Source organism: Sturnira hondurensis, unplaced genomic scaffold, assembly GCF_014824575.4.
Source record: "Sturnira hondurensis isolate 20B ecotype Veracruz unplaced genomic scaffold, ASM1482457v3 Scaffold0001509, whole genome shotgun sequence".
In the NCBI taxonomy this organism is placed as follows: domain Eukaryota; kingdom Metazoa; phylum Chordata; class Mammalia; order Chiroptera; family Phyllostomidae; genus Sturnira; species Sturnira hondurensis.
Window position 1 is genome coordinate 1,258 of NW_028074140.1, and position 24,833 is coordinate 26,090.

Here is a 24,833-nt window from a genome sequence, read left to right on the forward strand (position 1 = left end):
TAAAAATTGCTGAATGTCAGAATATATACAATCCACTAGAATGTTATTTGGCCATAATAAGAAATGAAGTACTGATACATGCTACAACATGAAAAACTTTGAAAACATTATGCTAAATTAAAGAAGCCAGACACAAAAGACCACAAATTATGTGATTCCATATATATGAAATGTTCAGCACAGGCAAATCTGGAGAGACAAAAACTAAGATAGTGATTGCTTATGGATAAAGGTAGCAGGAGGTGAAAATGAAAAGGTACAGGGTTTCTAAGTTGGCAAAAATGTTCTAACAAATGACATCATGATGGTTGCACATATCTTTGAAAGTGTAAAAATTATTGAGTTTATTGAGTAATTAAAATACAGTACTGTGTAAGTTTAAGGTATACAGTATAACTTAACATACACAGATTGTGAAATAATTACCACCATAAGTTTAGTTGATATCAATCACCTTATGTAGTTAAAAAAATCGTTTTCTCCCTTGTGATAGGAACTTTTAGAATCTACACTCATTGATTGTATAACTGAAAATGTATACCTTTTAACCACCTTCATCCAATTCTCCCACCCTTAACCCCTGCCTTGATAATCCCAAATCAGTACTCATTCTTCTATGAGTTTGGTTATATTTTTAGATCCCACATATAAGTGAGATCACACAGTATTTGTCTCTCTGTCTTACTTATTCAACTTATCATAACGTTGTCAAGGTCCATTCATGTTGTTGCAAATGGCAGCACTATGGCTGAATAGTACTCTATTGTGTGTGCTTACATATGATATTTTTAAAACATTTATCTCTTGATGGACGCTGGGTTGTAGAAAGAATAGAACTGCACATTTTAAATGGATGAATTATGTAGTATCTTAATTATATCTCAGTAAAGTTTTTAAAAGATGAAAGGAAGGGATGCTGGTAGGGTGGGAGAGGAGAGAAGAGAAGGAGGGGGGTGTGGAAAGAAGGGACATAAGGAGGGAGAGAGAAAAAGGAATATAGTAGCCCACATACTTATTGAGAGAAACAGTGGATCAAATAAATTAAATTTTAAGAGTATCTTGATATGTTTCACAAAAGGATCTTGTGGGTTGTTCAGGGAATCGATGTTCACTCCAAATGATGTGCTAGTAATCACATCCATGCTGTAGGCCCCAAAGATGCTGAGCAGAGAAATAAAGACATGGAAAATTAAAATTGGCATATCTTTACTAGCCTTATTCAACACATAAAACAAGGAGGGCATGTAAATTCATATACTCAGGAAAGACAGGTAAAGAGCCACACAACGGTCAAAACCATCAACTGGATCATCTGAAAATTTATGCTCCTGTCACACTCAAGCATGAGGTATTTATCAAGTGTCAGTAATGCAGCTGGTCCTGTTCTGGGGTTGTGGGGATACCAAGGCAAGTTAGACCCACATGTGAGCACAGGGTGATTAGTCAGAAGGATGGAGACTCATAATCAGACAAACTACAATAGTATGTTTTGAGTCTGGACAATAGCAGTTGTCCTGTGTTTGAGTAGGACAAAGGGTAGATAATGAGCTCTTCCTCGTGGATGCAAAAAAGGTGCCAGTGACCTAGGTCTTGCCCCATTGTGGTATCTATACTCAAAGCTGATTCCCCTTCAGCACACTACAGAAGAGTAACACCCTGGTCTGAGTTGCCAGGAATGTCATCCCTGCTTCTCTACACTCTTGCTAAAGCTCTAGAAAGACCTACTCTCCTGAACTCCAGAGATCTGAGGTTGCCCCAAGGGCAGACTCATTTCTTTTTTTTTAAATGAATCATTTGTTTGATTTTTTTACAGGTTTTATTTCTTTTTAGTAAGAGGGGAAGGGAGGGGGAACTAAAGGAACACATCAATGTATGATTGCCTGTCACACACCCCCTACTGGGGACGCATCCTGCGACCCAGGCATGTGCCCTGACTGGGAATCAAATCAGTGACACTTTGGTATGCAGGCTATCACTCAATCCACTGAGCCACATCAGCCAGGGCTCATTTCTGTGAAATATAAGAACTAAGAATGCTCCTGGTTTGAAAAGTCATAATAATAATTAATCACTCCAAAATCAATTTGGGGAAATCCCATACATAAGTGATCATATGTCCCAAGTTTTCCCAAACCAGTCCCAATTTACATCTGTTGTCCCTGCATAATTTTTAGAAATATATATTACATTAGATGATAAATAATATGGCCACCCTACCCCATAGTCTGTACAGGACCTTCTCTCTTTTAGATTAAAGAAAGAAGTGGTGGTAAGATTTAATGTTTAGTATTTTGCTGGTGTCCTCACCAAACTCATGAAGGGGTTTAAGTTGTTCCAAGTTCCACATTGTAACTTCCCTGCCCCACCCACTGCCCACCAATAGGTACCAGTACCTTCCCCTGGTTCTATTTCACACTCTCTACACTTTGGTATAATCACGTTTCTTCTTTCTGAACCATGTATCTTTGTCTTCCAGAATATCCACAGTGACAATCAAGCAGACACATTAATCCTGCTTCACATACACAAGAGAAGGCATTTCCCTCCTGGCTGCCCTGCCTTTATGGGTGAGCCACATCTTCTTGGGTAGCCCATTGTAGTTCTCACACCACACATCTACTTCTGTTTGGTCATAGAGTAACTCAGCAGTGGGGGCTCTGTGGAAGGCAGAGGGAAGAGTTCAGAATCCCAGTATCTGGGCTCCTACTCACTTTTTCAAGTTGATGGGTTTGCCTTTCTCTGCTTCCTTCCTCAGGTTCCTCACCAACACATCTCCATACTGGACAATGGTAGGGAACATCTAGACACAAAATATATCACCACCAAGACTTAAATGTGAAGACCCAAGTCCTAGAAGGACCTGGCTTTCACAAGCATGGAGCAGTAAGGGATATTTTATAATGAGTCTTATAATGTAATTTCTAGGACATAAAGATAAAAGAACTTTTTTAGGAAGCTCAAATTCAGTAGGTTACCCTTAGAAAGAAATTATCTTATTTTCTACCTGTCTCCAGACACATTCTTTAAGTTTCAAATTAAATGTCCTCTTATATGCTTACCTCCTTGAGCTTTCCACTAGTGAAGGTTGGAGACAGCAATGTTCTTATTCTCTTCCAGTTTTCATCCTCAGCCACAGTGATGGCACTTTTCATAAATCCCACTGGACCAATAGTCTAGAATTGAAAGCAAAAGACATTTTGTCTTATATAAGTTTTGAAGGTCTTAACAATTGTTAAGTGGGCATCAATTATTCAACAAATATTTAGTGACTGTCTACTTAGTAACAGGCCCAATGCTAGATACTCAAAATACTTATCCCAAAATGTCTAGGATCTCATCAAGGTGCAGGAGATATCCAGTCACTTGATGTGATATCCAGCATTTGTATTCTAATCTCTTTTTCAAGGCAAATAGCCCATATGTGAGGGAAACTGCTCTTCCAGAGGAAGAGATAGGAGTTAAGACCTATTATTGGGTTGGCCAGAAAGTTCATGGGTTTTTTTCTATAAAATAAAACACATTTATCATTTTCACCAATAACTTTATTGATTTTGGTATTTTCACTCTGTTGGCTATCTCCTTCGTGGTATAACATTGACTGTTCTCAATTAATGTCTTGATTTGATCACTATCAACTTCAACTGGTCTACCCAACCATGGAGCATTGTCTGTCCAGCAAGAAATCTCCAGCATGAAAGTTTGCAAACCACCCTTGACACATTCAATCTGTCACAGTATCTTCTCCATACACTGCACAAGTCTTTTGTCTGTGTTTGAGCTGCACCTTTACTTGTCTTGAAATAATAAAGCATAATATGCCAAAAAGTATCGCATATTTTCTTCCATCCTCAATATTAAAATGGCTACACAAAAATTCCCCAATTTTGATAAGTTTTTTTGAAAATGCATGCTGATATGACAGCTGTCACAGTACAATCTAAGAAAATTGTTTTGAATGAAGTTAAAGACAACTAAACACTACCAGAGCCACCTCATGGGAAAAACCTAATGAACTTTTTGGTCAACTCAACACATTCTCCAGAGCTGTGCAGGATAAAAAGGAATTCTTGACAGATAGTGAGATAGCCCTGACAAACTCTACCAGTTCTATCTTTACTTATATCTACAGCATGAACAACTTGAAAAGGGGATGTCTAATATAGTGATTTTTTATAAAATAGCTGTTAATACTTAAAAGATAAGGAATCTTTTTCTATTCTGGAAAAACATATAATACAATACATGGAAATCCTCTTCCCTTACATTTTCCGACCAGAGACAGAAGAAAAAAGAAAGAGGTAATTCTATTTCTCAGTTTGGGACTGGACTACCAAGCCAATCTGCTTGAGACTTTTCTTTCATTTTTCTAACACTGTATTTTGTTTTTAAATGGACATCTCAAATATACATTTATGATTAAAAAAATCCTCACCAACTAGAAAAGAAGGGAAACTTCCTCAACTTGATAAAAGCCATCTACAAAATCTATGGGTAATATAATGAGAAAAGCCTGCAGTAACATCACCTGGTGGAGTAGAAGCAGGAGCTCCCGCCTTCATTGCCCCCCCGCCCCCCAAAAAAAACAATTAGACAGCTATCCACACACAAAAAAATAGATCTAGGAGAGCTCAGGAGTTCACTCAAAAAATCAGCAACAAAATAGAGGAAAAAATCATGAGAATAACTATACAAAATGAACAGGTAGTATTAGTTTATTTTGCCTGTATCAGCTCATCTCCCAGGCCCACACCACTCAGTGACAGGAGGAAACTCCAAAGCCTGGGAGACTTCCCCTTGCTGAGAAAAGAACAACAGGGTGAGTGACAATTTTCCCCACTCATTCAGGGCATTGAACAAATGACCTGCTATGAATTCACTATATCCACTATATGGATATAGGTGAGAAGTCTAGACACAATTAAGAACTAAGAAGAGCAGGAACTACAAGTATCGGTCATGTGGCATGAGTGAACATGATTTTTTTGTCCTGCTGTGCAGAAAACCCCAAAAGCAATAGCCAGCACAGTGAAAACCCTGTGAAAACCCTGCCGATTTTACTGCTGATAGCCCCACATTTACAAATTCTAAGAGCTAGAGTCCTGTCAACCACACTCCACCCTCCAGGGTGCTGCCCCAACTCATGCCGTCACCAATGCCCTGAGTTTCAGGATATGTGCCAGGAGCCAGCCCTGGCCTCTGTGACTGGCCATATGCATAATACCAGACCAGTCCCCTGAAGATTCTCAGGTGCCTAGAGTCAGTTCTGACTCCTGTTAGTGGACTACACTACCTCATATGCCTACAGCTAACCACTGTGACCACATACCTGCACACTTTTAGCCTCAATTCCATTTACCAACTCCCACAGATGTTCATGTGCTTGTAGGTAGCTGCTATAGCTACATCAGTATACACTGATAGCCTGAGCACTCTACACTACTATTGTGCCCACAGTTGGCCCCAGCCCATTCCACTAGAATTAGATCTCACCATTGGACAGGTAGGCCGGCAGTTAGCCCCAAGAATTTGCATACCACCAAATTTTGCCACCACTACTGCCTGCCCCAGTCCATCAACACTAGACTTGTTGATTCTGTTGAAGACCCCAACAACCCTTGCAGCCACTATAGACCATATACAAATCTTGCTGTCAAGGATCATACAGTGGGTTATGTTGTGAACTCCAGCTACATGTCCAACAATGCCCCCAGGCCTGGAGCCACCACACACCCCTATGAAGCATCCTGTACCACTAGATGAGGGTCACAGCATGCTCCAGTGTGTCCCAACCCACAAGTGAAGCTCTTTCCTTATTCAAGTTACTTTATAAAATCTGCAAGAGGACTTTATAAGTTCTGCAGCAGGACACAAAAAATCATGGTCAATCATGCTACATGGCTCATACTGGTGGCTCCTGCTCTTCTTTCTTCTTAATTGTCTCTAGACTTCTTACCTACACCCATATAGTGGGTATAGTGAAGCCACAGCAGGTCAATTGTTCAATGTCCTGAATGAATGGGGAAAATTGTCACTCACCCTGTTGTTCTTTTCTCAGCAAGGGAAAGACTCCTGGGCTGGGGATTTCTCTCTTGGCACCACTGCAAAACTATAGTAATCACAAAGAATCAGGGAAACATCACCAAAGGAACGTAACAAACTTCTTAGCAACAAATCTCCCCAAAATGGAGATCACAAATTGCCGTAGCAAGGTATTCAAAGTACTTGTTCTATAAAGCTCAGAGAGCTAAAGAAAACAGATAAAAAATTTAACGAGATCATCTAGTGTCATATTCCCTGACTCTTCATGACCCCTGTAGTCTCACAATGGTGTCTGTACTTTGTCATTAATCAATTTTACCTCAATAAATTTAATTTTTGAAAAATTTAACAAAATCAGAAAAAAACAAAAAGCTCAACAAAGAGATATAAAGCATAAAAAATAATAAATGTTGAAGCCAAAGAGTACAATGACTGAACTAAAAAGTTGCAACCTAGAGCTCTGGCTAGTGTAGCTCAGTGGGTTGAGTGTGGGCTGCAAACCAAAGGGTTGCCAGTTCAATTCCCAGTCAGGGCACATGTCTGGGTTGCAGGCCAGGTCCCCATTGGGGGCAACGTGAGAGGCAACCACACACTGATGTTTCTGTCTCTCTTTCTCCCTCCTTCCCCTCTCTCTAAAAATAAATAAATAAAATATTTTTTAAAAATTTAATGACAGATCACTTAAAACTATCCAGACACATCCTACACCTACATGTGGTAGATAAATGTCAGGAGGGATATCTTAGCTGTGAGGGCCCCCCTCAGGAGTAAGTGCTCTCAGCCCTACCCCAGTACCTCCAGCCCAGGGATCCAGTATCAGGAAGAGAAGTCTCCATAATAGCTACATGTAAAAACCAACAGGGATTGAGGCTGAGGGAGATGGAGGGCTTCTAGAGTCCCAGGCAGTTCCTCTGAAAGGGCTCACACATGGACTCACTCCCTCTGATCTCCAGCACAGAGACAACAGCTTGAAAGGCACCAGAGACATATGGGGATGAACTGAATTGTTCAGCATCAGGATGAGAGCTGGAAGGGGCAGCTTTCTTCCAAATAGGAGTGCTGACAGAGTCCACTGTTCCTTTGATGAGTCCTTCCCCCACAGAGTCTGCAGATGGGTGCCATATCTGAGACTCCATCTATGTGATTCACAATGTTAGCCCCTCCCTAGTGATTTCCTGATGCCCTTCCCCACCCAAATTTGGGCACACCCAAGCTGTGTCCCAAGGCTTTTTTATATGAAGGGACTGTCTTGGCTAATATTTCAGATTTTTTCTAAAATCTCTCAAATAAGAAGCATCTACACTCAGCAAACCCTGTATCACTTGCTTAGTGGCTGCAGGCCAGGCACTAGCAACAGTCAGCCTTGGTTCACAGCTTGGCCTCTCCTGGACACCTCCAAGCCCAGTACAAGTGGAAGCCATCTGCACATCACTTTGTAGCTCATGTCAGGTAGCCCCGGGGTAGAACACAGACAGTGGCTGACCATGGCCTGTACTTACCAAGATGCCCCAAAGGCAAAACACCTAGTGAACAGCTACAGACCACACTGAAGCATTACCACCCAACCACCTCCACAAGCAACATACTCAAGAGGCAGACTCAGCAGGCAACAGAGTCCTGCTAAAGTCCTGCTTTGTGGGGTAAGCCCAAGCACAGCTGATCCTCCATGGTGGTTGGAGGTGAGTGCTCAGTGGTTGTAGCCATTCCTTGCAGGTAATCAGCATGGGTGGGTAAATACCTTCCAACCACGTGTCAACAACAATCAATACTTAACTACAATAGGAGGGTGTATACAGCCCACAAAGGGAGCACATCTGGAATGCCCAAACTGGTGAGCAGAGAAGCAGTACCTCCAGAACACCTACTGCATTAGACCACTCTACCAAGCCCAGGAGACATAGCAGCTCTACCTAATACATAGAAACACACACAGGGAGGCTGCCAAAATGAAGAGCCAAAAACGCATGCCCCAAATAAAAGAACAAAACAAAACTCTAGGGAAAAAAAAAACTAAACAAAATGGAGACAAGCAATCTACTAGATACCAAGTTCAAAACACCAGTTATAAAGATGCTCAATGAACTTAGCGGGAACTTCAACAGCATAAAAAAAGATCAGTCACAAATGAAGGGTGACAATCCAAGATGGAGGAGAAGTAAGGGAAAGCTACACTAACCTCCTCCCAGAACCATTCTGGAATTAAAACTAAATTGTACAGAAATCATCTGGAATAGCCGACTGAGCACAAGCTAGACAGAAGTCTTATAATGAAGGTCAGAAAGAAGAAACCTCTTCACCACAGCAAGACTAGTAGGGAATGTGGAGGTGGTGGAAAAGGGCTGGCTAGGCTCCCACAGGTGGCAGCTGAAGTTCTGGAGAGATATTTCATTGGCCAGGGGTTCCCCCTGAGAAGTGTGAGGTGTAAACCCTAAGGTGGGCTCCCCACTCTATAGCAACAGAGCTGGAAAGGAACCCAGATAACATCCAGTTGTGAAAAGCAGCAGGGTTTCTGTCTGTCAAGAAGAGACAGCTGGAGAAGAAGAGAGCCTCTTAAAGTGCCAACACACAAAATTTCATTTGCAGACATTTACCCTGGGCTCTGGGAGAGGGAGGGCAGAGTGGACTAGAGACTCTTGAGGAGAGTCTGGGGCTAGTGGCTCTGGAAACAGAACACAAGGAACAGCTACCAGGACCCCTATGCTGAGTCATTCCAATACTACAGAAGCCATCCTTCTCAGGCAGAGCACTCCTCTTCAAGTGGCATCACTTCAGGGGAAGCAATAGCTTCACTGAGGAATTACTCTGGCCCACTCTGAGATTCTTAAGTCCAGCTGAAGATTACAGCTTGATTATATCAATAACTAATAAGTTTAACAGCTCATTAGTTTAGTAGCTAAGGCAGAAAATACAAAGCAGCAACCAAAATAGGAAGACAAAAAACACAACAACAACAACAAACCACAGACCCCAAATGAAAGAACAAGAGAGTCCTATAGAAGAAGAACTAGATGAAATGGAAGCAAGCAATTTATCAGATAGAGAGCTTAGAGTAATGATTATAGGGATACTCAACAGCATGATAAAAAAACATAGAAACAATTAAAAAGAACCAGTCAAAAATAAAGAATGCATATCTGAAATAAACAAGACACTAGAAGGGGGGAAGTGTTTTCAGGAACAACTATAAAGGACACATGGACAAAACCAAGGCAGGGCGGGATCACGGGAAAGAGGTGGGGATGGCTTGGGTTGAGGGTAGTGTTTGGGGTTAAAATGCATACAACTGTACTTGAACAACAATAAAATTTAAAAATAAAATAAAATAAAAAGATGGAGCAGAGAATCTTTGATTATCATATTTTTCTGTGTATGATGTGCACCCATGTTTTTTGCTCAAACTTTCAGGAAAAAAAATCTTATACTTCGATTTTTTAACTTAATTTTTAATTTATATTTAGATGCTTGCTTTTCTGTATTACAAAGGAATTTTAGCATTTATTTTTTAGCATATTATGGTATAAAATTTTTATTTAACTTTTGTTCAAGTACAGTTTTCTTTCTTGTATTCCCAGCCCTGCCCCCCCCAGTGCTCCCCACCTCCCTCCCATCTCCGCCCCCCACCTTAGTTATTGTCCATTATAGTATAAAATTTTTATGTAACAAATAATTACATAAAACTATGTTACATAATAACAAAATTATTACAAAATAATTACATAAAACACAAGAACAGATACAACGTACAAGAAATTTTATGTACTGGTACCACCCATGTATAATATGCATCCTTATTTTTCCCTCAAAAATTTGAGCAAAAAGTGCACATTATACCTAGCAAAATATGGTATATTCTTTTCTTATGATAAAAATCATCACTTTAGATAAAGTGCAATGGTTTTCAACTTTTGTTCTCAACTGGAGTACCTAAGGAGTGACAGATTCTGCTTTGTTAGGTGTGAAGTAGAACCTAGAACTTTGTCAAATAATTATGAATGAACCCAAGAGGATTCTAATCACCTCAATGATCAAGAACAATGCAGGTATGGAAAACTTGCTAGATTTAAAGTCAGGAGGCTTGATTGTATGGTACTTATCTTTGCCTGGCTTATTCACTTAGCATAAAGCTCTCCAGTTCCACCATGCTGTTGCATACTTGAACAACAATTTTTTAAAAAGTAAAATAAATAAATAATTTGCATTCTGGAAAGATTATGAGACATTACCTTCCCACTTCCAACTTATGAGCTTGTCTACTATAGCACACTGATCACAAAATTGAGAATTTTTATTAAAAAATAATTGTATACTGAACTATGGAAAACAGTATGGAATTTTCTAAGAAAACTAAAAATGAATGTGCCTTTTGACCCAGCAATTCCACTGTTAGGAGTATATCCTAAGAACTCTGAATCACCAATCCAAAAGAACCTATGCACCCCGATGTTCATAGCAGCACAATTTACAATAGCCAAGAGCTGGAAGCAACCTAGATGCCCATCGATAAATGACTGGATCAAAAAACTATGGTACATTTACACAATGGAATTCTATGCTGCAGAAAGGAAGGAGCTCCTACCCTTTGCAACATCATGGATGGAACTGGAAAGCTTTATGCTGAGCGAAATAAGCCTGGCAGTGAAAGACAAATACCATATGGTATCACCATTAACAGGAATCTAAACAACAAAACAAACAAGCAAGCAAAATGTCACCAAAGACACTGAAATACAGAATGGGCTGACAGGGTCCAGAAGGAAGAGGGGAGAGAATCACAGGGGAAATGGGAGGTAGGTAGGGAGCACGGGGGGTGGGCAGGGCTGGGAATACAAGACAGAAAACTGTACTTGGACAAGAATTAAATTAAAAATTAAAAATTAAAAAAAATTTATACTGAATATTTAAAAAATTAAGTCAAGAAAAAATAACACACTAGAAGGTATAAACAGCAGGTAAGAGAAGCAGAGGATCATCTGAGGAGCACCGTTTTGAAATACAAGGTAGAAAAAACACCCAAGCAGAGCAGTAAAAAAAAAAAAAAAGATTCCTCGACTTCTGGTGAAGATGGAGGCATAGGTAGACACACTGTGCCTCCTCACACAACCAAAATAAAGACAACAACAATTTAGAAACAAAATCACAACCAGAACTGACAGAAAATTGAACTGTATGGAAATCAGACAACCAAGGAAATAAAATAGACACATTCATCCAGCCCGGTAGGTGGAGCAGAGTCAGGCAGCTGGACAGAGAGGTAGAGGCACAAAAAGTGGTGTCACCAGGTGCAAAAGGCACCTCGGATGTGCAAGACAGCAGTGGGCATACCCTGGTTGCACAGGTGGTGGGTGGCAGAACTCAGGAGCGGGGTGGCAACTGGCAGACCCAGCAAGGTGGCGATTGTGAAGTGAGGCACTGTGCACAGGGTGGCTGACCAGGCAATCCCACATTTGCACACAGATAAACCAGGCAAAACATGGGGAGTGAGACAGACCCTTCAATCCAGGGTCCCAGCACGGGGAAATAAAGCCTCAAAACACCAATTGAAAACATTTCTTGGGGTCGAGGTGCTGGGAGAAACTCCCAGCCTCACAGGAGAGTTTGTGGGAGAGACCCACAGGGGTCCTAGAACATACACAAATACACCCACATGGGAATCAGTACCAGAAGGGCCCAATTTGCTTGGGGAAAGCAGAAGAAGTGACTGAAATCTGGCAGAGAGCAGAGCAAGCGCCACTGTTCCCTCTTGTACCCCTCCCCTACACACAGTCTCACAACCCAACAACTGGGTTACCCCACCTAGGTGAACACCTAAGCGCCCCTCACTACATAACAGGTGTGTCAAGACAAAAAAAATGGTCCAAGCAAAAGAACAGATCATAGCTTCAAAAAAACACAACTAAGCAACAAAGAGATACCCAACCTATCAAATGCACAATTCAAAGCACTGGTGATAAGGATGCTCACAGAATTGGTTGAATTTGGTAACAAATTAAATGAAAAAATGAAGGCTACAATAAGTGAAACAAAGGGAAATGTACAGGGAACCAATAGTGATGGAAAGGAAAATGGGACTCAAATCAATGGAGTGAAACAGAAGAAAGAAAGAAACAACCAAACAGAAGGAAGAAACAAGAATTCAAAAAAAATGAGGAGAGGCTTAAGAACCTCCAGGACATCTTTAAATGCTCCAAAAGCCAAATTATAGGGGTACCAGGAGGGAAAGAAAAAGAACAACAAGTGGAAAAGTTATTTGAACAAATAATAAAGGAGAACTTCCTCAATGTGACAAAGGAAATAGATTTCCAGGAAGTCCAGGAAGCTCAGAGAGCCCCAAAGAAGGTGGACCCAAGAAGGAACACACCAAGGCACATCATAATTACATTAGCCAAGATTAAAATGAAGGAGAGAATCCTAGAAGCAGCAAGAGAGAAGGGGACAGTCACCTACAAAGGAGTTCCCATCAGACTGTCAGTGGATTTCCCAAAAGAGACCTGACAGGCAAGAAGGGGCTGGAAAGAAGTATTCCAAGTCATGAAATCCAAAGACCTACAGCCAAGATTGCTCTATCCAGCAAAACTTTCATTTAGAATGGAAGGAAAGATAAAGTGCTTCTCAGATAAAATCAAATTCAAGGAGTTCATCATCACCAAGCTCTTATTATATGAAATGCTAAAGGGACTTATATAAGAAAAAGAAGATGAAAAGTAGGAACAGTGAAAGGACAGCAAACTCACAGTTACTAACAACCATACCTAAAACAAAAACAAACTAAGAGGACAACTAGATCAGGAGTGCAACCATAGAAATGAAGATCACATGGAGGGCTAGCAATAGGGGAGTGGGAGGAGGAGAAGGGGGGAGAAGGTACAGAAAATAGCATGGACAGTATGTAGAAAATAGATAGGGGGGAGGACAAGAATAGTATGGAAAATACAGATTCTAAAGAACTTGAGACACGTAGTCATAAACTAAAGAGGGGGAATGGTGGGGGAGGGGGTGTGCAGGGTGAATGGGAATGAAGGGGGTGGAAATAGAACAACTGTAATGGCATAATCAAGAAAATATATTTTTTTTAAAAAAGAAAATATATTTTAAAAAAACTCATAGTAAGAGAGAACAGAATGCTGTGAATGAGAGCCTGGGAGGGAAAATAATGATAATGATCAAAGGTCACAGCTTTTAGTTATAAAATGTATAAGTTCTGAAGATGTGATGTACAGCATGATGACTGTAATACAGTTAATATTCCTGAATTTTATACATGAAATTTGCTAAGACAATAGATCTGAAGTGTTCTTATCACACCCACACCCCCAAAATAATAACTGACAGGTAATGAATATGCCAATTTTTGTAGGAATCATCTTACAATGTATGCATACTTCAAAATACTACATTATATACTGAAATACATACATTTTATTTTCCCAAAATAAAAATATAAGATTTTTTAAATGGTGAAAAACAGTATGCTTCCCCTTCAGATTAGGAAGAAGGTAACAATCTCCACTCACACCACATCTATATAACATCAAACTGGAAGCTGTAACTATTAAGAACACCAAAAAACAAAAAGAAGAAATAAAAAGCATACAGATTGGAAAGAAAAAATATAGAAGTGTTCCTATTTTCAGATTGTATAAGTGTCCATGTACAAAATCATAAAAAATAAAAAAAGAAAATCTCTAGATTTAATGAGTTCAACAAGGTTATTGGATACAAAAGCAACATAAATATCAACCTCATTTTTAAACAATAACAATGAATATGTGCAAACACAATAGCATTTACAATCATTCCAAGGAAAATAAAATATTTTTGGTGAAAATTTAACAAAACAGGTATAGGATGTCTGTGCTGAGAACAACAAAATATGTAAGAGAAATCAAAGAAAACCTAAATACATGGAGAGATATATTGTATTCATGAATTGAAAGACTTGACCTAGTAACAGTATAGATTTTCTCCAAATTAATCATAAGATTAAATTTTTATCAAAACTCTATTAACTTATTTATAAATATAGATAAGCTTATTTTAAATTTGTATGGAAAGGCAAAGGACACACAACAGCTAAAAGAGTTCTGAAGAAAAGTGAGAGGAAATCATTCTATTGCCAAGACTTACTACATAGATACTATCAAGACAGTGTGGTACTGAGGAAGAACTGGCAGAAAAATATGAAAGGACTTCTGACCAAGGTGGAAGTGTAGGTAGGTACAATTTGCTTCCTTGCACACTCAAAAGAAGGACAACAAGAATTTTTTTTAAATAAAAAAAATTATTTATTTTTAAATAAAATTTAAAAAATTTTTATTTATTTTTTAAATAAAAACAGAAAATAATGAGAACTTCCAGAAAATTGAACTAAGTCCAACAACCAAGGAGTTAAAGAAGAAACATTTTTCCTGACCAGTAGGAGGGGTGGAGACAGGAAGCCAGGAACCCTGTGCGAAAGACTGGCAAGGCAGGGCTAGAAGGTAGGGCAGGAGAGGTGGCAGCTGGTGGAATGGGCAGTCCCACAATCTTGTGCTGATAAACCAGGAGGAACAACGAGGGAGCAAGACACACCTCACAACCCAGGGTCCCAGCACAGGGAAATAAAGTCTCAAAGCCACTGACTGAAAACACCTGTGGGGGCTGAGGTTGCAGCGAGAGAAACTCCCAGCCTTACAGGAGAGTTTGTTGGAGACTCACAGAGTCCTAGAAAATACACAAACCCATCCACCTGGGAGTCAGCACCAGAAGGGCCCAATTTGTTTGTGGGTAGCTGAGGAAGTGACTGAAAGCCAACAAGCTAGCAGAATTGTTTCCTCTTGGACCTCTTTCACATACAGTGCCACAATGCAGAGACACAAGTTACCCTGCCCTGGCAAACACCTAGGGCTCTGCCCCTTACTTTTGCACTGACAGAAAAAAACATGTAGTCCAAATGAAAGCATAGATCAAAGCTCCAGAAAAAAATACAACTCAGCAATAAGAAGATAGCCAACCTATCAGGTTGCAGAATTCAAAACATTGGTGATCAGGATGTACACAGAAATGGTTGAGTACAGATGAAAAATAGAGGAAGAAGTGAGGGCTATGCAAATTGAAATAAAGAAAAATGTAGAGGGAACCAACAGTGAAAGGCAGGAAACCAGGACTAAAATCAACAGTTTGAAATAAAAAGAAGAACAAAAAATTCAACCAGAACAGAATGAAGAAACAGAAATTCAGAAAAATGAGGACGGGCTTAGAAGAACCTCCAGGACAACTTTAAACATTCCAACCTTCAAATCACAGGAGTGGGAGAAGGAGAAGAAGAGCGAGAAATTGAAAGCTTACTTGAAAAATAATGAGAACTTCCTCCAATCCAGCAATGAAAATAGACTTCCAGGAAGTCCAGGAAACCCCAAAAGTCCCAAAGCAGTTAGACCCAAGGAAGCACACAACCAGGAACATCATAATTACATTACCCAAGATTAAAGATAAGGAGAGAATCTTAAAAGCAGCAAGAGAAAAGGGGACAATTACCTACAAAGGAGTGGCCATCAGACTGTCAGCTGATTTCTCAAAAGGGACCTTACAGGCAAGAAGGGGCTGGAAAGGAGTATTCCAAGTCATGAAATCCAAAGACCTACATCCAAGATTGCTGTATCCATCAAAGCTTTCATTTAGAATGGAAGGGCAGATAAAGTGCTTTTCAGATAAGGTCAAATTCAAGTTCATCATCACCAAGCCTTTATTATATGAAATGTTAAAAGGACTTTTCTAAGAAAAAGAAGATAAAAAACTCAATTAACAACTGAATCTAAAACAAAAAACAGAAACAAAAACAAAAACAAACTAAGCAAACAACTAGAACAAGAACAGAATCACAGAAATGGCAATTGAATGGAGGGTTATCAGTGGGGAGGGGGTATGGGGGAAAAGGTAAAGGGAATAAGATGCATAATTGGTAGGTACAAAATAGACCGGGAGAGATTAAGAACAGTATGGGAAATGTAGAAGCCAAAGAACTAATATGTATGACCCATGGACATGAACTAAAGTGGGGGAATGATGGTGGGAGAGAGCTACAGGGTGGAAGGGAATAAAGGGTAGAAAAATATGGGGCAACTATAATAGCATAATCAATAAAATATATTTTTTAAAAAAGATAGTGTAGTACTGGTGGAGGATAGATATATAAATCAGTGAACAGAACAGAGAATGACAAATAGAGCCCCAGAAATAGGCCCAACATTTTTGACAATGGTACATAAGCTGTTCAAGGAGGAAGAATAGCCTTTTCACAAATGGTGCTGCAGCACTCAGACATCCATACTGGAAAAACAGAACCTTGACCTGCATTCACACCTTATACAAATATTAACACAAAATAAATAATAAACTCAAATTTAAAACATAAAAGTATATGTTTAGAGTAAGAAGAGAAAATCTTTGGTACCTACAACTAGGTGAAGAATGTTCAGAATGGGCACTAAAGGCCAATTTAAACCTATTTAAAAAATTTAAAAACTGGCTTCATCAATGTTAAAAAATATATATATATTTGTTCTGCTAAAGACCCCGATAAAATGAAAAGATAAGCTACACATTGTGACTATAAAAAAATAGTAAGGCCCTGGCTGGTGTAGCTCAGTGGATTGAGCGTGGGCCTGTGAACCACACGGTTGCGGTTTGATTCCCAGTCAGGGCACTTGCCTAGGTTGCAGGCCAGGTCCCAGCAGGGGACTCACGAGGGGGCAACCATACATTGATATTTCTCTCCTTCTCTCCTTCCCCCCCCTCTAAAGATAAATAAATAAAATCTTTAAAAAAAATAGTAAGAGGGCAACTTACAGTGGTAGTTATACAAATATACATATGTGAGAAATTGTTGTAAGTAATACACAAACAAATGAGTGCACATAAAACAGATAAAATCTTAGTAAGCTCCGTAAATGTGGTACTGATATCAATCTCCTGCTTTGAATGTGGCACAATAGTTATACAAGATATTGCCATCAGGGGAAACAAAATGAAAGGTGCATAACATGGGATATGCCTGGATTCTTTTGGTAACTTCCTGCTAATCTATTACTATTTCAATATTAAAAATAAAATAAAATTATGGAAAATTTAATTTAAACAAAAATGGACACCTACCCGCCGGTTTGTGAAGATAGAGTAGCATTCCTTCACAAGGACCGCCTTGATCAGGTCTGGGTCAGTGATACACAACATAGGCTGTCGGCCATCATAGAAACTGTGTCGGGAAAACAGAGCTCATTCAGTTTAACAAGCGTGCTTCTGCAGCTGGAGCCAAGTCTGGAAGTCCAGGCCTTCATTCTCATGTGACTTAACCCATATTCCTTGTGATCATTGTTGTTGGAGTTTTCTTTTTTGTCTTTTGCTTTTTATTCTTTTTATACAGATTATATATTTCTTATCCTACTATTCTTTTTTCTAATTTTAATTGTTATTCAAGTACAGATTTCTGCCTTTTACTCCCATCCCAGTCCACTCCCCAGCCCTCTCCACCTCTCTCCCATTTCCACCCCGTGCTTCTTGTTTTTGTCCATGTGTCCTTTATACTAGTTCCTGTAAACCCTTCCCCTTTTCCCCTGAAATTCCCTCCCCTCTCCCTTCTGGTCACTGTCAGCCTGTTGTTGGAAATAGCGTGAGAACATTTAAACCTAGGTCATGTTCCTGGGTGTTTTATATATCATTCTTATAATTTTTTGTATGCTTAAAATATTCACTATCAAAAAGGAGGTTAAGTTAGTAAACAGATGAAGGCAAATAAATAATCTGAGAATATAAAAATAATAAGGAGAGCCTACCCACTCAGTCACTTAAAAATACACTTTTGGTAATGGAAAAAATACCATAAACAATAAAAAGGAAGAGATACACTTTTGAAGATAATCAAAACATAAAAAATGCATATGACAGCATATTAGATGAAAATGTAGACATACTGATCATAAATATGTAAAAATGAGTCTGCAAATAAAAAAAGATTTGGAATGCTCAAAAATATATAGCAGAAATATGAATGATTTCTATGCCCTTTTTCTAAAATTCAATGACTAGTTTACAATTGCTTAAAGGAAATATTTTAACTGCTAGAGAGAGGCCCTTGGTAGAATCCAGTTTAGAAATATTTAAAACAAACAACAAAGAGAATAAAAAACACAGGGAAGCATGTATAATTCATTTACAAATATTTTCCTTCCATTACTTATATTTATTCTACATGTGGGTCATCGCTGGCCCTGGGCTCCCAGCAGGCTACATCTGCCAGCAGCAGGGCAAGCCCTCTCCTGCTGCACCCACCACCCCTCCAGCTGCTCCTACAGGAACAGCCCCTGCAACTGCCTGAGGCCACTTTACAAAGTCCTCAAGTCCATCAGCCCACCAGGGAGCAGTGACGTTTAGAAATATCCTACATCTCTTCAAAGGTAGTAGAGCAGAGTACATAAAGCAATACTTGTATAAACTGAACCTCTATTGAAAAAAGTTGCTTTAAATCTTTTTAAAACCCCAAACTCCATATTTACAATTTTAAAAAGCTGAGCAGATATGGTTTCCCTTTCTGTTTACCTATACCCACAGCATTTTTCTAATGACATAACAAATCCAAATTTAAAATGAAAGATTTGGGCTTTTAATTAATAGTCAATCGTGTTGTAATAGGCATTTATGAGCCTATATTAGAAGAGTCTGAAATAATGCATTTTGCCCAATGAAAGGAGACCTAAGGGAGGAAAAATGGAGAAGAGGGGCATGATGAGACTCGACAGAAGGCGATGCCAGGAGTCCCTAGGCCATTGAAGTCTGGAGAGTAATGACAACCTGCAACTCCTCAACTCAATTCGGAATGCAGACCTGGACACCTGGTGACATCTGGGACCCCTGGTAGGACAAGCCTCCAAAACCTTTACCATCGGTGCTTCATCCTGAGAAGCTCTGGGCTGAGACTGCCCTCCACACCATGGGGCCCTCATCATAACAGCAAGTAAATCCACTGGGAGTTTCCCCAATACTCACCCCCACATTCTTCCATACTTTTTAAAACATTCCTGGTCAAAATCCCAAAAACCCTGCAAGGAGAAACAAAATCAGATTATTGATCTGAATGTACTGGCCTCTACCTCTCACTGGGACCAAAATGGCTTGAATCCCATGAACTCAGATGGACTGTGTTTCTGTGTTTCATGGCTGATAGAGGGAAGCTCTTACTCAGCAGTGTCTTGGGGAACTGAGAAGAAATAGAGGAGATATTTGCAGTGGAGAATTTAAAATCACCCTTGAATTTCCTCCAAGTAGTGTTGATACTCAACTTACCCTTGTGTTTGATACTAAGTAACTCCTGTCTTTCAGAAGGGTTTTGTTGTGCATATGTTGTCTCTCAAACTCCATAATCCCCAGAATTATTACCTCCATAGACTCCAGGACTGAAGCCGAGGGAGAGTAAGAGTGGCCTGCACACTCTTTGATCTCCTGGTGAAGCATCTTTTCATTTCTCTCATGGGCCCTCTCTGAGTTCTAGCAGAATAAGGAAGTTTATCACCAGTGACCTCTTATAGTGTTTAGCAGATTTAAATGAGTAAGAGGTGTGTGTTGAGAAAGTAAATGAAGAATTATTATTCATTCATGAATAATAATTGAATGAAATTAATTAAAATGAAATTTTCATTTCATTCGAATGAATGAAAAATTATTCACTTTCAAGCTTCCTAGCTCAACATGGAAACGGTGGGGAGATGCCAGCACTGCACAAGGACAGAGCAAATTAAAATGCTTTCTTTGAGTTTTAACTTCTGTGATTAAAATAACACATCTTCCTGCTGGCTAAGTTCAGCTGTGATATTTGATGTTTTAACTATGCAAAAGAAGTTCCAGACATGTGGGTCTTGGGGTGCATCTATAAAGAGTTGATCTGGGAAAAGGTAGAAAATAAACTATTATCTTTTCAGAGGCAAAAATATATAGGATTTCTTGAACTAGATGAGGCACTGAAGATCTCAACTAGGAAAATTGGAATCTGAGAAACAAGCCTCTTCCTTACAGGATAGAAAATCTGAGGCACAGAGCAGCCTGCACACAGGCTCTGCCTGCTGGCCTAAAGAATGAGAGGTCCCAGCTTTCCATCCAAGGGTCGGGCCCTGGGCAAAGCATCTGGACTGAATCAACCACGAAGGTTTTACCAAAATTCACAGTCCATGTGCCACTGAATTAATTTCTCTCAGATAAACTAAATTTTAATAACTTTGTCAAATCATCTTCTTTCTAATGACTTTGCATAAGTAACTGTGCTTTTGTTTCTTTAAAAAAACACCCACACAATTCTTTTAGAGGTTGAAGAGACACACCTTCACTTCAGTTATAACCACTCCCTCTGAGACTCAGCCATAAGCTGCCTCCCTCTAGGGCAGAGAAGTAAAGTAGAAGCTCTTGTTCCATCTTTCAAGTCCCACAAAGACATCATAGGAACCAAAGCATGAGTTAGAACCACGGAAATGTCAGCAGGGATTTAGCCATTCCTGAGAGAATTCAAGGATGTATGTGCAACTTACCCAATGGTGAATACTTGGGCTGCCTCATACACTGAAGCTTCACAGCTGTCCAGGAGGAAGAAGGTAAAAAAGGCTACCCAGAACATATCCTAGGAACAGGAAAGTCTGACTCGGGCATAGTCAACTTCATGAGGCACTACCAGGCACCCCTTCACCCATTTCTCCTAATACTCAGCATGACTATGTCTTCCTGGGAACTTGAACCTGGAAGAAGGAAAACCCTCCCCTAGATGCACACAAGGTGGAATGTTAAATCATGTCCTGAATCAGACAGAGAGCTCTGCTGCCCAACCAAGACAAAACGTGAGGCTCTGAACAGCTGACACAGAGCCCTGGGTAAACCTGGTGCTGTGCTAGGTGGTGCCTAAGATGCCCTTTCTGGAAAGTGTGAAACCTCCGAACTTCCCCTTGAGGACAGCCCTTTTGCTATGGAACTCAGCTGTGATTTGTACCCATAAGAAGCAAAAGAGGAAGCCCAAACAACACTCACCTTACGATAGCCCAGAACGGTTCCCACAAATGGGAGGGGTGTCGGCCCAGGAATTCCCAGCTTCTTAAAAAGTCCATGTGTATGGGTCCCATATCTTTAAAGTGAAGGAGAAAATCATATTATGGGGTTCATGGAACAGGTGCAGAGTCTGGCCAGTCACTGACTCACAACTGGACAAGTCAAGCTAGGGAATGAACATGTAAGCCATCAATAATAACAGCAACTCCAACAGCAATAATTACATTCTCTTCTCACCTCCTTTCCCACTTCTACTGTGAGACACGCAAGAAGTAACAATTAGAAAAACGTGGCTGAAGTTTCATGGACCCAGTATGAGTGAGTACTTGTTAAATGTTTCCATTGGGAATACTCCTGAGAGGCTGAAGTATTTCTAGAAAATTCAGTCACTTTTTAAGCAAGTTGACTCTTCCATGACTTTGAGATTCTATTCTATGTACACACACAAGATAAATTCTGCTCCAGTGATAAGACTTTGCTTAACTGCACCCACTCAGTAGCAGGGAGTTACTGTGAGCCTACCGAGACAGTGTCCTTACAGTTTGTTCAGTGACTTAGGCTTTACTTCCCTCTATGTCATAACTCTGTTTTAAGACTTGGCTTTTCTTAAATACTTGGATATCGCCATAGGAAGGCCTTATAACAGCTACAGTGGTCTTACCCACAGAATGAAAACTGTGTTCAAAGTTTCCACCAGCCTTGTAGGAACGTGAGTGCCTGTCAGCTACACCCAAGTCTCTGCTGAGAGGCAATTTGATTGAATTGAGCTCTAGAGAATGGTGATTGGCCCACGTGTTTCCTGAATGAAACTGAATAAAGATACCAATGACTAAAGATCCATTTCCAGACCATTCTTCCCCTCGAGGTATCTGGTCCTCCAGCCTGTGATGCTCACCTGCTAAACCCAGTACCAGGCTTGCTCATTTTTTCAAGGTGGCCAGTCAGAAACTGGTTCGTTTACTGCTTCTGTGTGTCAGCTATCTTGAAATCCCATTAAGGCTACTGCTTCCCATGGTAGGCCTGCCTGTGACTCATCTTTCCTGTGTCATGTGTGCCATTTCACAACTGGGGGTTCTGAGTCCCTGCAAGCCTTTCCACTCCAGTGTCACTGAGAGATGGAAGAGTGGAGGGCAAGGAGAGGCTGAGGAAAGAGGCTGCTGACAACCATCCTAAGGGTGAAGTTGCTGGGCCTACAACACTCACCCCAAGGAGGCAAATTAGAAAAGTATGGCTGACCAGGAGGCTCTGTATAACCGTTCAGCATGCCCTACCAGCACTTTCCACTAAAAGGGGCCTTTCAGACTTCTGCACCTTCCTGTTTATTGCAGAAAATGTGCATTACAACATAAAATATGTTTCAAGAAGCTAAATTAAAACTTTGTCCCCTCTTATTTGGAGGTTTCCATCTAGGAAAGTATAGGTTTCTAACATTCTATGCAATATTAATGATCTTACAATAAGTGATGAAAAAAGTAAAATAATGTGTAAAAGAACTCATGCTCAAGGACAGCAGAGGAGCCTGAGCCAGGCCCAGGTGGGTGTGTGGATCCTTCCTCCAGAAACCTGGTGAAGTTGTGTACACTGACTGTCGAGGCCTGGGGTACCCTTGGATAGTCCCACCCCAGGTCTTCCTTTGCCATGACAACCATGGCAAATCAATTAAACTCATTTCTGCTTCTGAACTTCATCATGTTCCATGAACTCTCAAGTGAGGCCAAGCACTTGAATGAATGCATCAGCAATGTTGATCCCCCAAGGGACCTGGTCTGGTGTCTAAACTCATGCTCCATAGCAAGGCAGAGGATGGGCTGGGTTAATTTGTGGTTTCTTTCCAGCTTCCCCTTTTTGGTAGAGTAATGCTGCTTTTGGTAAAGCCAGTCATTTCTATTGCATTTACATTGCGTTGCCATAAGAGGTCATGGTCTGTCTACAGCAACTGACTCACAGCTGTACCAGTGTCTCCTAAGGCACCAAATTTGTTTATCCAGTGGTGAAAGCATCTAGTGACAGGCCCGCTGCCACACAGACCACACAGTGTGACTTAGATGGTGTCCCTCTCCCCAGGTTCAGGCAGAAGAGATGCCTATCCTGCTGCCCTGTGAGACCAGGGTTTCTGGGAGAAATATCTTCCCACTCCTTCCAGAAGGCCTTGCTTACCCTCAGTGCCTCACAATCTCGCTTACTCACTTGCACTGGGAGATTAAAATAACCAGTTATGCAGGTATATTTAAATATATATATACAGTCTATGTCATGCATGTATGTATTGGTACAATGGACTCATATTTCAGATATTATTCTAGTTGGGTGAGGTTACTTACACACCTTTGTAGCCACAAATCTTAGACCAACAGCCTCTTTTATTCTACAGAAAGAACACGCTAGAAATAGTCTTATCTCAGTAAAAAAAAATCTAATATTAGATAGAATGAAATTAAACACTATCAATTAATTCTAAAATGTCATCAGACAGAAAATATGTTGCTGTAATACCCAGTATTTATAATATTTCTTTCAAAGAATTAAAATAATGTTTGTATTTTCTTTATTCAAGTCATTATGATTCCTACTCTTTTTTTTTTAAAGATTTTATTTATTTATCCTTAGAGGGGAAGGGAAGGAGAGAAGGAGAGAAATATCAATGTATGGTTGCCTCTTGTGAGTCCCCTGCTGGGAACTGGCCTGTAACCCAGGCACATGCCCTGACTGGGAATCAAACCTCGATCCTGTGATTCACAGGCTTGTGCTCAATCCACTGAGCTACACGAGCCAGGGCATGATTCCTACTCTTAATGAAAGTGAAATTGAGATAGAAGTCACACAGGACGTGGAGGGGGCCTTCCCCTACACCCATGTCAAAAATACCTCCTATCCCAACCTGCTCCATGATGCCAGCATTCCCAGTCATTTTTTTTTAAGTCTGCAGCAAAGAACAGACAGACAGTAGACAGAGCAGAGTGAGGAAAGAGATAATAGGGAAAATAAGGGAAGGGTAGTCAAGGAACATGTATAAAGGACACATGGACAAAGCCATAGGGGAGTAGGATAGAGGGTGAGTGGCAGGGATGGGTGGGACATGGGGGTGTGGGGGGGAAAAATGGAGACAACTGTACTTGAAAAACAATTTAAAAAATTTTAAGTACATTTTATTCATTATGCTGTTACATTTGTCCCAATTTTTCTCCCCTTTATTCCCACCTCCTTCCCACCAGCATTCCTCCCACCCTTTAGTTCATGTCCATGGGTCATACATATCAGTTCTTTGACTTCTCCATTTCCTATAATATTCTTAACCTCTCCCTGTTTGTTTTCTACCTACCATTTATGCTTCTCATTCCCTGTACCTTTTCCCCCATTCTCTCCCCTCCCCATCCCCACTAATAACCCCCCATGTGATCTCCATTTCTGTGATTTTAATCCCATTCTAGTATGGTTAGTTTTTGTTTGTTTGTTTATTTTAGGTTTAGTTGTTGCTAGTTATGAGTTTGTTGTCATTTTATTGCTCGTATTTTTAATCCTCTTCTTTTTCTTAGAAAAGTCCTTTTAACATTTCATATAATAAGGGCTTAGTGATGATGAACTCCTTTAATGTGACCTTATCTGGGAAGCACTTTATCTGCCCTTCCATTTTAAATGATAGCTTTGCTAGACAGAGTAATCTTGGATGTGGGTCCTTGCCTTTCATGACTTTGAATACTTCTTTACAGCTTCTTCTTGCCTGCAAGGTTTCTTTTGAGAAA

General features: G+C 40.1%; 1 protein-coding gene across 1 annotated transcript in view; it reads right to left on the bottom strand.

Moving 5' to 3' along the window:
• Positions 1 to 893: 893 nt before the first annotated feature.
• The window catches only part of LOC118975258 (cytochrome P450 3A12-like), a 28,173-nt gene continuing 4,233 nt past the window's right edge, over positions 894 to 24,833 (bottom strand). The window contains exons 2-7 of the mRNA XM_037029080.1: positions 21,076 to 21,169; positions 19,057 to 19,109; positions 17,170 to 17,269; positions 3,060 to 3,173; positions 2,712 to 2,800; positions 894 to 1,161 (exon numbers count right to left, since the gene is read on the bottom strand). Of these exons, the coding sequence (XP_036884975.1) occupies positions 894 to 1,161; positions 2,712 to 2,800; positions 3,060 to 3,173; positions 17,170 to 17,269; positions 19,057 to 19,109; positions 21,076 to 21,169 (718 nt within the window). The remainder of the gene's footprint in view (positions 1,162 to 2,711; positions 2,801 to 3,059; positions 3,174 to 17,169; positions 17,270 to 19,056; positions 19,110 to 21,075; positions 21,170 to 24,833) is intronic.